Genomic DNA, 14,153 nt, shown 5'->3' with positions numbered 1-14,153 from the left:
TTAGGCAGCTTCCTGCTGAACGCTGTTCTGTGGATCCTGCTTCTATGTCAGTTAACTCCCTTTATGTATTATCTGGAGCTTTGAGACTGTGGAGTCTGTTAGACAGCCTAGTCAACATTAGAAAATGCCTATACATAATAACACTACACTGATCTTGTATTAACGATCCAAATGGTCCTTTCAATTTCTGACTTTTAGCACTTTGGCAGAAGTACTAGACAGTTGTAAAAGATTTTCTGTGGTTTACAGTGCCTAATGTTTAGGACTAGGCTATGAGAGAGTAAACAGTTTCATTCCAAAAGGGGCACAAGAGATCCCTTTTGGATCTTCTGGAAACCTACACAAGCCAGTGCTTCTTTTATTTCTGTTTGTTCCTTTTCAACTCATTTCGGCTTTGTGCCAGTTTTAATAACATTTTTCAACATAAAACCTAAAAATTCTTTACAAAGGTGATCACTATCACTGACCACAGTGGCTGGGATAGTCACTTTCCTATCTGTAAAACGAGTATGCAGACTTCTCTCCTGCCTTCCTGACTGTGCAGTTGTTTGACATTAATTAAAGTATAGGTACAGAGGGATAAATTCCTGAATTACTCCCCTTTCTGCACAGAAAAGAAGTTAAGAGGAAGAAGGGAAAAAATATTGATCTTCTAACACTTTGAAGTAGTGGACCTAATAAGAAGTATACTGTTAAGAACTTTTTCATGACATTGCCCAGAGAAATTTTAGACCAACATAAACTTTAAAGTGAAATGCAGTGTACCTGTTGAGTCTAAATGAAATATTGACTTTGATTTTTACTTTATTTATTTCAAAATATTGCACATTTTCATTGGAATATTCTGACATTCCTTACAACTGTATGCCCTGACATGTAATTCAGTTAGTTACCCCAAGGTCTAACTGTTGTAAGGGGCATTTACAGTGCCTTTTCTCAGGTATAATACCTGTTCTTATTCAATAATAATTAAAAATACTTTACATAGGTATCCAAATCTTATTTTTCCTCTTTTTCTGTTGACCTACTAAGCACAACAGGTGACACAGATTTATTGAAAATCCAGTTAGATAGCTGCCTCTCCATTATCCTCTGTTCATCTCACCAGCTTAAAGAGCTGTAATAGCATATATATGAAAGTTTTCCCTTTTAGAAAATATAGAGGATATCTTTCACTGTGTGTCTGTAGTGTGCTATCATGACCTAGATGCGAAAGAGTTCTATGATGGAAGCACTAATAAAAATAAAAGTTTGCTTATTTCAGACATCATGATAGTTTTATGGATAATTCAAGGGTGATTCATTGATACAATGTTTTGTTTAACAGGTTCTGCTTTAGATTTGCATTTTAATGATGTGAACGTCGCATCCATAGATAGAGAATTAGAAGATCAAGAAGGCAGTGACCTTGGATTAGCAAGTAAGAGGTCCAATTTGTGAAATTATACTCATTTAAAATATCTATCTTTCTTACTTGTCTAAACCTTTACTCATCAAAGTAGTTACAGACAGCAAAGAATTTGAAGAAAAGTCCTCAGTTTTGTTCCAGCTGGTTAACTTTGTGGTGTAAAGGGATTGCACCACTGTCATCCTGTCTGTATTTTGCAAGGGATCAATCTAGTAAATGTTTTTTTGCTGTTTTTTTTAACATGCTTAATGACTTGGGCCCATGGGCATAATAGTTGATGGAAAGACTTACATGCATTTACAGGAAGGCATTATGCTTGAGGTTGATTGCCTGCATGTCGTGTGGCTAATGTCTGACAGCAGGCAGCACGTGCTGTGGGGACCAACAAGTACTTCCATGGTTAGGTGGTTTATGAAAGGGGGAGTGGGGACAATTCTTGAGGAGAAGGAGCTAGCAACCTTTAGAACTTTTAATACTTGCAAGTTAGGGACTTAATCCTTTTATTAATCTAACCTGGAAGGAGCTATTTAGTTAAAGGTCTGTTGGGAGTATTCAGCCATTTGGGCTCTCCTGGGAAAGGAGGAGAGAGGAAAACATAGCAAAGGGGAGCAATGCAGGGAAGAGACAGCAGAGAGAAAGGATGAAGAGGGAGAACATCAAGAAATTAAAATACCACCTTTTCTTTGTGAAAGTAGTTAAGGGAAAATAACTGAGAGGAAAAAATAGAAAAATAGGAAGTGAAAACTGAGGAACTATAATTTTGTTATCATATTCCTTTGAGAGTCATAGAGCAAGAGAACAGACATGTTTTTATAATACTTCTATTTGTTTTCTGATACCTGTTTTGCTAGCATTTCTTTGAAGGAGGTCTGTGGTGATCATTAAGTTGGTTGTGCGTATGTGTTAAGCTTCTACTTGCACAAGCAAAATTGTATTCTTGTATGGCAAATGTATTCATCCCATGTTCTTCTTGCCCTGTGGCTCTAGATGCAACGGGTAAAACAACTATAGCTATGCCTTAGTTTATTATTGCTGACTGTTACTTCAAGAAGAAAAGCTTGCACGTAGTGTCTCTATACATCGTGCAATTTTTCTTCCTTTAAGATAATCGTTGTATCTTTAGTCCACTGGTTTTAACAAATACACAGATATATTTGATGTTGTTGGAATATGTATGCTGTCACTGGGACTGCAGTGGATAGTACAGTACCCAAGTATTACAGATGCAAGACTTTGTCATAAGGCATAGAAATCGTTTTGACCCAAGTGGACACCAAGTGCCCGTACTCCCTCGGGAAAGCATTATATTATAAGCAACTGTAGGTTGCTTCTTTTCAGAAGTAACACAGATGTCCAGAGATATTCTGCTTCAAACTTTTCCTCCTCCAAATACTTCCTTTGCAGTGAAAGGGGACAGTTATAGGCAAGATCACTAATTTATCACCCTGGTAGTGTGTGGATACATGAAGCTTCAGAGCAAACACAGAATTCAGGAAAATCACTTGGTTTGAAATGGACTTTTTCATTTCAGCAGCTTGCTTATTTGAAGGTGGACAGAAGATGCCTCACAAAAGTGACTGGTGACATGCTTTTGTCTTCAGATCCGAGCAGAGCATTTGGGGAGGCAGTTTACAATTCACTTTTGGTGGTGTTGATGTTTTGGCATCAAGTAGATCTACGTACATTGTAGCAGTGGCTTCATTATTGATAGCAAGAGCTAGAAGAAACTGGTGCTGGATAGCACTGTTAAAGAAGTTTCTTACACCAAGTATTAATTTCTGAGTTCTTGACAACAAGTGCTACAAGCTCTGGTGCCCCTCCCACCTTAACTGTGTTTTCTCCCAAGGTCGTTCTTTGTTACTAGAGGCTGTATTTGTGATACCTGTATACTTCAGGTTTTTAGGGGATCCATACAGAATAACCCAAAATGTTACAGTCTCAATAGGTAGTCATCTAGTTTTATGTAGATTCTTGTCAATAATATTAGTGGCAATACTTTCAGAGGTTTTATGGCTTTATATGTATTTTGGTTGATTGACTTAGAATTTTCAGTTCACTGATGATGATAACAGGTTGTTCCTTCACCAGAACAGTTTATATGTTATCTATTGGCATTTTACATTATTGTTCATGATATTCCTCTTCATATAGACCTGGAAAGAAACTTATAATGTGTGCAATTTGAAATTTATTTCTCTGCTAGTGATGTCAGGCTCAACAATTCTCCTGATGCTACAGGTTTTTTGACTGGTATTTCATTTACTGCCTTGTTCTATGCTGCAGGAATGATTATGCTTCACTGGAAGTACCACAAATTATGGAACAGGAAGGAGATACTGTAGCCAATTTTATTTGTATGTGGAGGATAGTTCATGTGGTGTAATAGGTTGACCTTTGTGGGAAGCCACACTCACCCAGCTGCCCTCTCACTCCCTCTCCTTAACAGGACAGGGGGAGAAAATAAGATTAAAAAGCTCATGGGTCAGGATAAAGACAAGGGAGATCACTTACTAGTTGCTGTGACAGACGAAACAGAATTGACTTGGGGAAAATTAATTAATTGCCAATTAAAATAGAGTTGGATGGTGGGAAACAAAAACTAAGATAAACCCCCGCCACCTTTTGCCCAGGTTCAACTTCATTCCCAGCTCTTCTACCTGTTCCTTCCCATCCTGACTGGCACAGGGGAATGGGGAATGGGGACTAGTAGTGAGTTCATAACAGTTCCTCTCTGCTGCTCCTTCCTTCTCACACTTGGCCCTGCTCCAGTGTGGGTCCTCTCCATGCTGTTCTGTCAGGAGAACCTGCACCAGCATGGACTCTCCAAGGGCTGCAGTTCCTTCAGGCAATATCCACCTGCTCTGACCTGGTCCTGTCCACAGGCTGCAGGGAAATTCCTGCTTGTACCATAGTCTCTTCCATGGGGTGCAGGAAAATATCTTCTCCACCATGGTCTCTTCCAAACCTTCCATGGGCTGCAGGGAAATCTCTGCTCTGATGACTGGAGCACCTCCTCCCCTTCTTTCCTGACCTTGATGTTCACAGGGCTGTTTCTCACACCTTTTGCTCCCTCCTCTGCCTGTGTGGCATTTTTTTTGCCCTTTCTTAAATACATTCTCCCAGAGATGCCACAGTGTGGCTGAAGGGTGCAGCTGTGTCCTGCGGCGGGTCCACTGGAGCCGGCTGTAACCGGCTGTGTCCGTCACAGGGCAGCCCCTGGACTTTCTAGGCCACCCCTGCAGTCCTGTCCCCCCCACTACCAAACCCTTGCCCCATAAACTCAAGACATGCAGGCAGATTGTATTTGCCAAAATTCAACTGGATTTGAAGACTACTTTGAAGAACCAGAAAAGAGATGGTTGTTCTGCTACCATTTCATACAGTGTTTGTTTGGGGGCTTTACTTTGTCTCTTACTTTTTAAGAGAATTCTTACTTGGCCGGATTTTGTAACCAAAATCTCTTTACTTTGTTGCTTTCTTGCTCCTCTTTCGAAGAGTGGTGTACATTTATTGTGTGGTAGTATATCACGTACATCTGTGGTTATATGTCTGTCGTGTGTCTTCCTCATATAGTTGGTCATGAGGCTGACCTTGGTAACATTTGCTGAGTATTTCAAGATACATTTTTTTGAAGATATCGTGGCAATACAGCTTATAATAAGCATCCTTGTCTTTTTATTTTGAAATACTTCTAAAGGAATGATGATTTCCTCTGATGACATGAATTCACCTGTTTTAACCAAAACCAGAAAACTAGAATCATGATCCTTGCTTTAAGCATAATCATTTGACTGCTATATTGTTTTTAAAGAAAAGGTGATGTCATTTTTAGTTGCTATTCAGATGAATAAAATCTTCATAGTAAATATTGAACTGTCTCCTGACCAGGAAAATGCACTGCATCTATGCATGTTTATTTAAGTAATGCATGATTAAAAACATCCTTTTTTAATACCTATTTTTTATTATTATAATTATTTTGGGAAATTATGAGCAATGCATTTGTTTGACTATATTATCATTAATTTTTACTTTCTTTCAAACTCAGTTTTCATAGAGAGTTAAGTACATTTGACATATAAAACCTACTGAACAAAAGCAAAAGTATGTAAAGGAAAGAAATTGAGCTATGTGTGCTTATTATGCTGTGTATGATTTTCAAGGTATGTAGTCTCACTTGCTTAACTCTAGTTTATATATTAAAATAACAACCAAATTTTTCTTAATCCTTTTAAGTTTCAGTCAGTTTCTCCACTTGTGTTAGTTGTTGGCTATAAAAAATGAGTAAGTTGAGTAACTTGATCTGAAAAGTGTTTTCTCTTTCTCTGTAGCTGCAGATGAAGCCACTGCTACATAAAGTAAAAATTCTGTTTTCAGGCACTTGGAAAACTTCTTTCAAGTGTTCAATTTTAAAAATATTTTTGCAATAGGAGATAAATAGAGTTTTAGTTTTTAATGGAAGATATTTGAATATATAATTTAGTTCACATTTTATACATTTTTCAGAAAAACACTTACAGAGAGCTGTCTACTGCTTTTGAATGATTTTCCCCCCCCCCCCCCTCTACTGTATACGTAGGTCAAAGATTACTGGGAAGTTCAGCACCTGTCAATATTCCAGGTTCTCTTGTTCGTACCTCATCTTTACATTCATCATCATCCCTTTCAACCTCTCCACTCAGTTCTCTTTCACAATCGCTGTCTCAGTCTTTTGTTTCATCCACTACGGCTCCTCACCACCAGCAGCCTCAGCCTTTGAAGACAGAACATAGTATGTTAGGCACCTCAGCCTCTTCTCACAACTCTTTAGGTAAGTAAGTTGAAGGCTGCGCTTTGTGTATTGTAAGAGGGAACTCAATGTCAGGTAAGAAATGTTCAATTCAAAGCTTTGCATCTTTCTTATGACTTAATCTGGACAGCAAAGCGTAGCTATTGTAATTGATAACATTACTGATAATGGAGTTATATGTAGTATGTGGGAGAAGTTCAAGGAGTGAAATTCTGTTCCTAGTGAAGGGAAAAAAAGAATTCTTGGAAGAGGAGATGTTTACAGATATGTTTGAAATGGGTAAAATACAGTGGCATACAGGCAGCAGGAACACATTTTAGCTGGAGCATTTTGCTAAAGGAAAACATAAAGCCAAGAAAGAGGAAGAATTAAAATTATGTATGAGCTGCTAGGAACAAAGCTTTTTGTATATAAATGAATTCCCACTCTTCCTTGTCCTTTTGTGGACTGTACTTTCTTTTCTTAAAAGCGGCAAGAAAAAATATATGTGATAAGTCTCCCGAATTGCTCTAAATACTGTAAACATTTTCCTGAAGACAGTGAAATAATGTTACGAGTCTTGCAGATAAAAGTATATATTTTGCGTATGTGGCACATCTGTTTTGTTCTGCGTGCAAAAATGTGTATGCAGAATGATTATTTTTTCTGCCTTTGTTTTACAGGTTTAAATGGTGTTACAGGGAGCATTTGGGACTTTGTAACTGGGAGCTTCTCTCCTAGTCCCTCCCCAGTACTAAGCAGTGGCACTACCCCCTCAATAAGTTCTAACACGAGTGGGAATGAACTAACTCGAATTAGACAGGAACTTGATGATGCCAAGAGAAAACTAAAACAATGGGAAGAATCTTGGCAACAAGTAAAACAGGTACGCTAATGTGTGGTAATATTAAATTATATATATTTTTTTAACAAACAAGCAGGTCCTACTGCTTTTCCTTTTTACATATCTTCTTATCCTTGGACTCAGAGTTTTATTACGGTCAGTCAAAGGAATGTTTTTTCCACCCTCAAAATGAGCTAGTGACATAAAGGAAACTGAACTTTTTAAAGGGCAATTCATTTTCTGAAAGTTGATCTGCCTCTGTATACCAGGACACTTACACATATTCAGGATAGGGCTGAACAATGTGTCTTGATGCTCACGTAACTAAAGATGCACATTCTCTCCCATACCTCTTTCAGATGATAAGCATGCAAAAAAAGTAGAGGCTTGCCAGCAGCTGGCTGTGTACCTGGACAGGATCTAGCCATCTCAGCAATCAAACTGAGGTTGTTGATAGCTGCCAGCCTAATGCATTTTCTGTAGTCCTTTCCTTCCGCTCATGTTCTCTCTGTGGCAAGGAGTAGCTAAGTAGCTGTACTAAATTTTGATAGTTTTTGATGTCTCTTGACATTAAGTTACGATTTTAACATTTAAAACATGTTCCATTTATAGAGCTCCAAAAAGGCTTCTGGCTGTTTACAGACAAGTAACAGTGACATACCTAAAAATTACATTAAGACAAAACAAGAGGAGTTGTTAATTACAAGGTAGGGTAAGTAGGGAGAAGTGTTAAATTGACAGTAAGTGCATCATTATTTCTGAAATTAGAGATTGCCTGCATCTTTGAAGGCTTTTGAATTTGCTCTTCTGTTGTTAATTTAAAGAAAAGATTTTTTTATATTCTGGAAATCTTTTTCTCCCAGGCGTGTGATGCATGGCAGAAGGAGGCTCAAGAAGCAAAAGAACGTGCTAACATTGCAGATGCAGACAAAAAACTCGCTCTTCAGAAGAAGGAGGAAGTGGAAAATGAATTAAAGAAGCTGAAGGCACAAATAGCTGCTTGTCTCTCTACTACATTACCTTATATGAAAAACTATGGAGATACAGAAAAGATATCCTTACCAAAGCTTTGTTCTTTACAAAATCGGCTGCACTTAGATTTAGAAACAATAGATGAGGTGAGTTTCTTCATCTGCATAACTATATTTGATTAACTGAAACTGGCAGCTCAATAACCTTCAATGACATTTATGCCAGGTTTCATTTCAAAGAGCATTCATTTAATTTCAAATTGCTCTCAGTGTTAAGTCTTTCTTTTCTGGAATAGAGGATGGTTCAGATTTCTCAGCCTAATGGATTCTTCTATGTTTTTGATCAGCTGTCAGAACAGATTAAAAGTGATTCACAAGAATTCTTGGGGTGATCAAAGAAAAAGATTTAAAGCCAGCTTTTACCCCCAACGTTTTGGACACCAGCTAAATAAATAAAAATAGGTGCCCTAGATAAATGAAAATAATTACATGCTTTTCACTGGTTTAGAAGGTAGGTGGAGAGGTTCCCTGCTACGAGTTTTTTGTAGTCAGAGGCCAATACAGACTTGGAGCACAGAATCCTTGACATGAGAAGGGACCTCTGGAGATCATCTAGTCCAACCTCCTGTTCAAAGCACGGTCAACTTGAGCAGGTCGCTCAGGGCCTTACCCGGTAGTGTTTTGAGTATCTCCAAGGATGGCAAAAAGGCAACTTTTTCCAGTGTTTGACCATCCTCACAGTAAGAAAAGTTTTTTCTTATGTCTATGTGGAATTTTATGCATTTTAATTTGTGCCCGTTACCTCTTCTTTCACTGGATACCACTGAGAAGAGTCTGTCCCTATCTGTCTTACTCCCTCCCATCAAATATTTATACACAGTGGTAAGATGCAATCTCTTCTCAAGGCTACTCTTCTCAAGGTTAAACAATCCCAGCTCTTTCACCTTCTCCTTGTATGTCAGATGCTTCAGTCCCTTAAACACCTTAGTGGCATATTGCTGTATTTCACCTTTTCTCAGATCCAGACTCAGTTTCTGCCAAAATTTAGGATGCTCTTTCACTGCCAGATTGAGGGCATTTTTCAGGGCTCTCAAAGCTGGGAATATCGGGTGCCACTCCTCTGAGCACATCAAAGAAACTAATAATGACCACGCACTGCTCCAGGCACCATACTTCAAATCTTGCTGGGCACAACTTGGTTTCACATTGCTTTCTCCTCTGCAGTCTGAAAGGGCAGTGACACAACATATGACACCAATTCTTGCTGTTTTGTTTTGACTCTGATGGGACTGTCCAAACAAAACAAAAAAAAGATTTGCTTTCACTACTGGGACAGTCTGCCATACTCTAGTACGTATTTGAGTTCAGCAGGGTCTTCTCTGTCTCAGTGCATCTCCTGTCCAGCGCCTTCTGTATCAGTATGAACTACAGCCTTCAAAAAAAAGCCAGGCTCTTTTTAGAAGTGTTTTATAATTTACGTTTTTGCCAATAAAGTAGGTGGACAAGAACAAGACTGGCTACTTACCAGGCTCCTGTTATCAAGTACATTTACTGGATTCTGGACTGGATTAGGCACCACTATGATTTTTCTCCTAAGGGATTTTAAAGAGGAGCAAAAGGGTCTTGGGATCTCTCACCAAAAAAGTCACTACATCCTGGAATGGGAGTCATCTTGGGCAGGCTGAAATGATCAGAACCATTACAACCTTTTCCAGCTCCTCAGTTTCTCGGGTTTCCTTTACCACTGTGGCCTCTTCTCACCTAGCTCTTCCTTCCGGGAGAAAGTTGCTGACTTAGGCAGTGCCACACATAGTGTTCTGCGTTCTTTCCTTAGTCCGAACCATGTCTTGCTCTTCAAAAATTAACATGGCTTTTAGATGCTTTTCAATTCTTCATATTCCTTAATAGGGGCGATATGGCTTATCACACAGAGACATTTATTTACAGTTTTAACATCCTCCCCAAAGCCTGTGTCAGTAGCTTCACTCAAAAGTATCACACATTCGGGATGCTTCCATTTTGTCCTAATGCGAACATCTCCCACAGCATGAGAAAATGTAGAAGTGGTTTGGAATGGCAAAATGAGGGACTATATGACAATGAAAAAGGCTTATTTCCTCTTTTTTTTTGTTTTTGCTTGTTTGCATCACTCATCCCAATTTATGCAGGAAAATTTCAGTCCAGAGGTTCAACCCTAGATATCTTCCTTTCTAAAAGTACCTATACTCATCCAGCTGCTAGGACTTGGTTGTGTGTGCTCTGATCTTATGACTCTCAATTCAGCTATCTGTGATACAAAAACGTTGTCCTTTGTGTTGTTAAATTAGAGTTTTATTTGGGACAGCTAAGCGTAAAGCTGCTATAACACAACTGTATGCTTTGCAATCGTTTTTACTGAGCGCAACAATCTTTTTACAGGTGATTTTTCAGCTTCAGTCAAAAAAGTGTATCATATGTCAGGAAGCTGATCGTAGCATTATAGTGAACCCATGTCAACATTATGTACTTTGTGATCGGTGTGCAGCTGCACAAGAAGAATGTCCCTCCTGCAAGAAAAAAAGTAATCTGTGGTAACATACAGGCACAGTACTCATATCATGTTCATGAATTAATCTGTGGTTTTGTATTTTGTATAAGAATTACATCACTCATAATTAATCCATTTAATAGTGATAGACTGATTTCCATTTTGATGTGAGAAACTTAGTTGCTCTAAGGTAGAGAATAAGGCTTGCTCACCTTTACATATCAGTTTCACTCATTTGATGCAGTCTTTCATTCCCACCCAATCCCATCACAGCCTTTTCTGACTTCCGCTTAAATTCCTAGTACACAAATTACTTAGGTTCATTTGCACTGTAATCACTTTGTATAAATCTTACCATAATGCCTGAATGAAGTGTTTATACCTGTCATTTTCATTACCAGAAAATGGATATGTAGATACAGTAACTACACACTCAACAGTACAAATGGTCCCTTTGCCGTGTCTGTTGTGTGTGAAATGCCAGAGATGGTATTTTTGGAATCAGTCTAACACTATGTTTATTTGGATGTTTGAAGAACTCTCAGTAATATAAAAGCACTTTTTAATTATTGTGTTTTGTTAGAAGATATGTTGTAAGTTGCTTCAAGCTGCTTTCTATGTCTTACGTTTATTTTTTAATATGCAATAATATGATGTGTTATATGTGTACTGTGAATTTAAAATATTTCACATGGTTTTGCTGTTAAATCACAATATGATTAAATAGAAATGACAACTTACCTAGTTTTTTACAATTTCTAGGTTAACTGCATACTGTAGTATTTATAAATGTACCAGTGGAGACAAAACCGGTGAGGCACATACACTTTCACATTCAAAGACATGTTTTCAATTTTGTGAAACAGATCAGTTTTAGTAAACAACTGTGCATTTGCGTATTTCCTTCAGTTTTGATGTTTGTAGTCTTAAAGTTTTTGTACATCTCGTAACCTGTGTGGTACTCATCGGGAGTAGATATATAATATTACCAAGTGCCTATGCCCAATATCCTATAAAATGGCAAAAGACATAAAAAAAGAATTTTGCAAATAATTTCTATTGCTTAATTTTATATTGAACAATTTGACAATAACTAGAATATGTCTCTTGCTTTTATAAATACTTAAAAATACACTTTTTTTCAGTAATGAAGTAATGCATGTTTGAAACAAACTACAAAATTATTTAAGTATGTAATCGGGCAGTGGCACTTCGACACAGTGTTTCTTTTAACAGGTGGTAATATCCTTACTTCATCCCTGGTAGTTGGGAACATGCCATTCAGGAGAAGTAGTTAATTAATTACTGCATGTTAACACTGTATATTTTTACTTTTCTTACATGGAGTAATTGCCTGCATTAATCTTTTTTCTGATAATTCAGGTGTGACACTAGTACGACTTAGATTGAAATGACCTACTACTGTGTTACATGGTTCGAATCTCCATACTACTGTATTCGGTACAAAAAGTGAGTTCACACAGGCAGCAAAAAGTTAATCTATTTGAAGTTCAGTCATGCTAAAACATAAACCAAGATGTATACTAAAATTATTTTGTTGAAACAGAGCTTTTGGAACTGTGTCAGCATTAAATAAAGGGCCCAGGTCAATAGTGCTGAAATCACTATCTTCTTTGGGTTTTAGCGTTCTTTGTACAAAGGCTTGAGTTAGCAAAATATCATGACACGTTTTCCATGAGAACTAAATGTACAGACTTGCTGCTGCTTTCCTAAGACATACCGATCTGCAGGAATGTTGGAGACCTTTTGGGAAGGGAGAAGTAGGATAAAATATTAAATAAATTACTACTTGCGTCTGCTTACATTTTTTTTTCTGAAGATCACTGTAAAGAGCAAATTTGGGTTTAATAATGTGATTTGGACTGTATTTGCATTTTCAAATGCACTTTTCTGTCCTAAAACAAGATACTACCGTTTTAAAGGTGTAGCCAGCTTTGGACTTCTAAACAAGGGAGCTTGGATCACCAAGTTTGGCTGTAGGTATTAATGCATTTTTTGCATCTGTGCAGTCTGTGACAAAGACTGATTTTTGAACCTTAACAACATTTTGGACTAAAGCAAATTTATTTTCAAACAAGCAGTTATTTTGGACACTGGTTTACTATGTTTATCTAGTGTGGAACAGCATTCTGCAACCATTGTGCTTACAAAACAGTTTAGAAATATCCCGGTGAAAATTTTTGCTTTGTTATTTTAGAAGAAACCAGATTAGGCCACATGTGCTGCCTGTATGCAGCTATGTGACATTTGTTACCAATGAGATACGGAAGCGTGGTTTTGTGTTGTCTTGTCAAAATTTATAGTTCTTCATGTGTATTTTAGTGCATTTGCCTATGCCTTAGGGCTGTTTTTTGTTCCCCCCCTTTTTTTTGTCTTAACAGTTGTTTTTCCTAATCTTGTGACACCAACAAAAAAGGAAGGATTCAGACATCACATTGACATTCATAGTTTATATGTGCTGCATTTTTAGAGGAAATGGACTAATATGTTTAGTCTGTTGCTTTTTGAAGTTGCATGTTTTGTGGTTTACAATGATGGATCTTGAAAATAATGATGTGTGTCCTATAGTAATATCAGTACTGAAAATTTTGCAGGTGTTCCCTGTAAGTTTCTTTGGTGCTTAATTACCCACATATTTAAAAACTATCAACAAACCATTGTGTGGAGAAGGAAAAAAACATATACCAAGGAAACATACCTATGTGTGAAATTCCTAGACTGGGCAGCTTGCTATAATTATAGATGAATCCTCAGGTAATCACTTGAACCATACATCATCATACACAGCAGCCATATGAAAATAATACAGTTGTTCTCCATAAAATTCTTTTTGTGAGAAATTACAAGAAAAGTTTTCTGTATCTTATTAAAGCAAATCAACTGCAAATACAAATATATACATGCTTTTACACCAATACTTTAAAATGGAGGATAATAAAATACATGCAGTTGACTAGAAATGACTATTTGGAAGTCAGAAGTGAAACCTGACCTTTTTCAGTGTTTGTCCTTGCACTATATACACTATCTAAAAACTGAATACACTGAAATTATATTTTAGTGAGACTATAGTACGGTAATTTGCTGAATTCACAAAATACATAGAAGGAAACTAAACCAAGTTTTCAAGATTCATTTTGGTATTTGAAAAAGTTCTGTGTTAATTTAGTTAAGAACATAATTTTTAATGTGAATGCCATTATGCTGTCACAGTTATTTCAGCCTGGGGAATAATAGCTTAAAATTGTGATTTCTCAGGGGTTTTACAGTTAGGAACTGTAATTTATCTGCTAATTACAGATAGATCCCAAGCTGCATGTTATAGGCTTATTATTAGTCGTCTTTGAATAGCAGGTTATTAAAGACATACTTGTTCTGTTTTATATTGCCATTCAGAGTATTCAGTATATAGGTAGTAATATTATTACTGTCACACTACGCTTGTGTAACTGTGGTCATCATCAGACCCTAAATAAATAAGGAATTTTTACTCTTATTAATTTATGGAAGCCGTTAATGTTTTGAGTGTACAGACGAATAATTTTGTGAATGAAATTGTTCTTAATACAAAACATATTATTTATAACGCATACTCATTTACTTATAGTGAACTG

At 37.2% G+C, this 14,153-nt stretch overlaps 1 protein-coding gene across 1 annotated transcript in view; it reads left to right on the top strand.

Moving 5' to 3' along the window:
* Positions 1 to 10,565, top strand: part of UNKL (unk like zinc finger) — a gene marked incomplete at both ends in the record, with an annotated part of 52,015 nt that extends 41,450 nt beyond the window's left edge. The window contains 5 exons of the mRNA XM_082006918.1: positions 1,328 to 1,420; positions 5,988 to 6,218; positions 6,860 to 7,062; positions 7,884 to 8,138; positions 10,410 to 10,565. Coding sequence (XP_081863044.1) covers positions 1,328 to 1,420; positions 5,988 to 6,218; positions 6,860 to 7,062; positions 7,884 to 8,138; positions 10,410 to 10,565 — 938 coding nt within the window. The remainder of the gene's footprint in view (positions 1 to 1,327; positions 1,421 to 5,987; positions 6,219 to 6,859; positions 7,063 to 7,883; positions 8,139 to 10,409) is intronic.
* Positions 10,566 to 14,153: the final 3,588 nt, after the last annotated feature.

The sequence above is a fragment of the Phaethon aethereus genome, assembly GCF_964289735.1.
Source record: "Phaethon aethereus genome assembly, chromosome: 15".
In the NCBI taxonomy this organism is placed as follows: domain Eukaryota; kingdom Metazoa; phylum Chordata; class Aves; order Phaethontiformes; family Phaethontidae; genus Phaethon; species Phaethon aethereus.
Note: the sequence above shows the minus strand (reverse complement) of the source record. Positions and strands in the feature narration are given on the sequence as shown.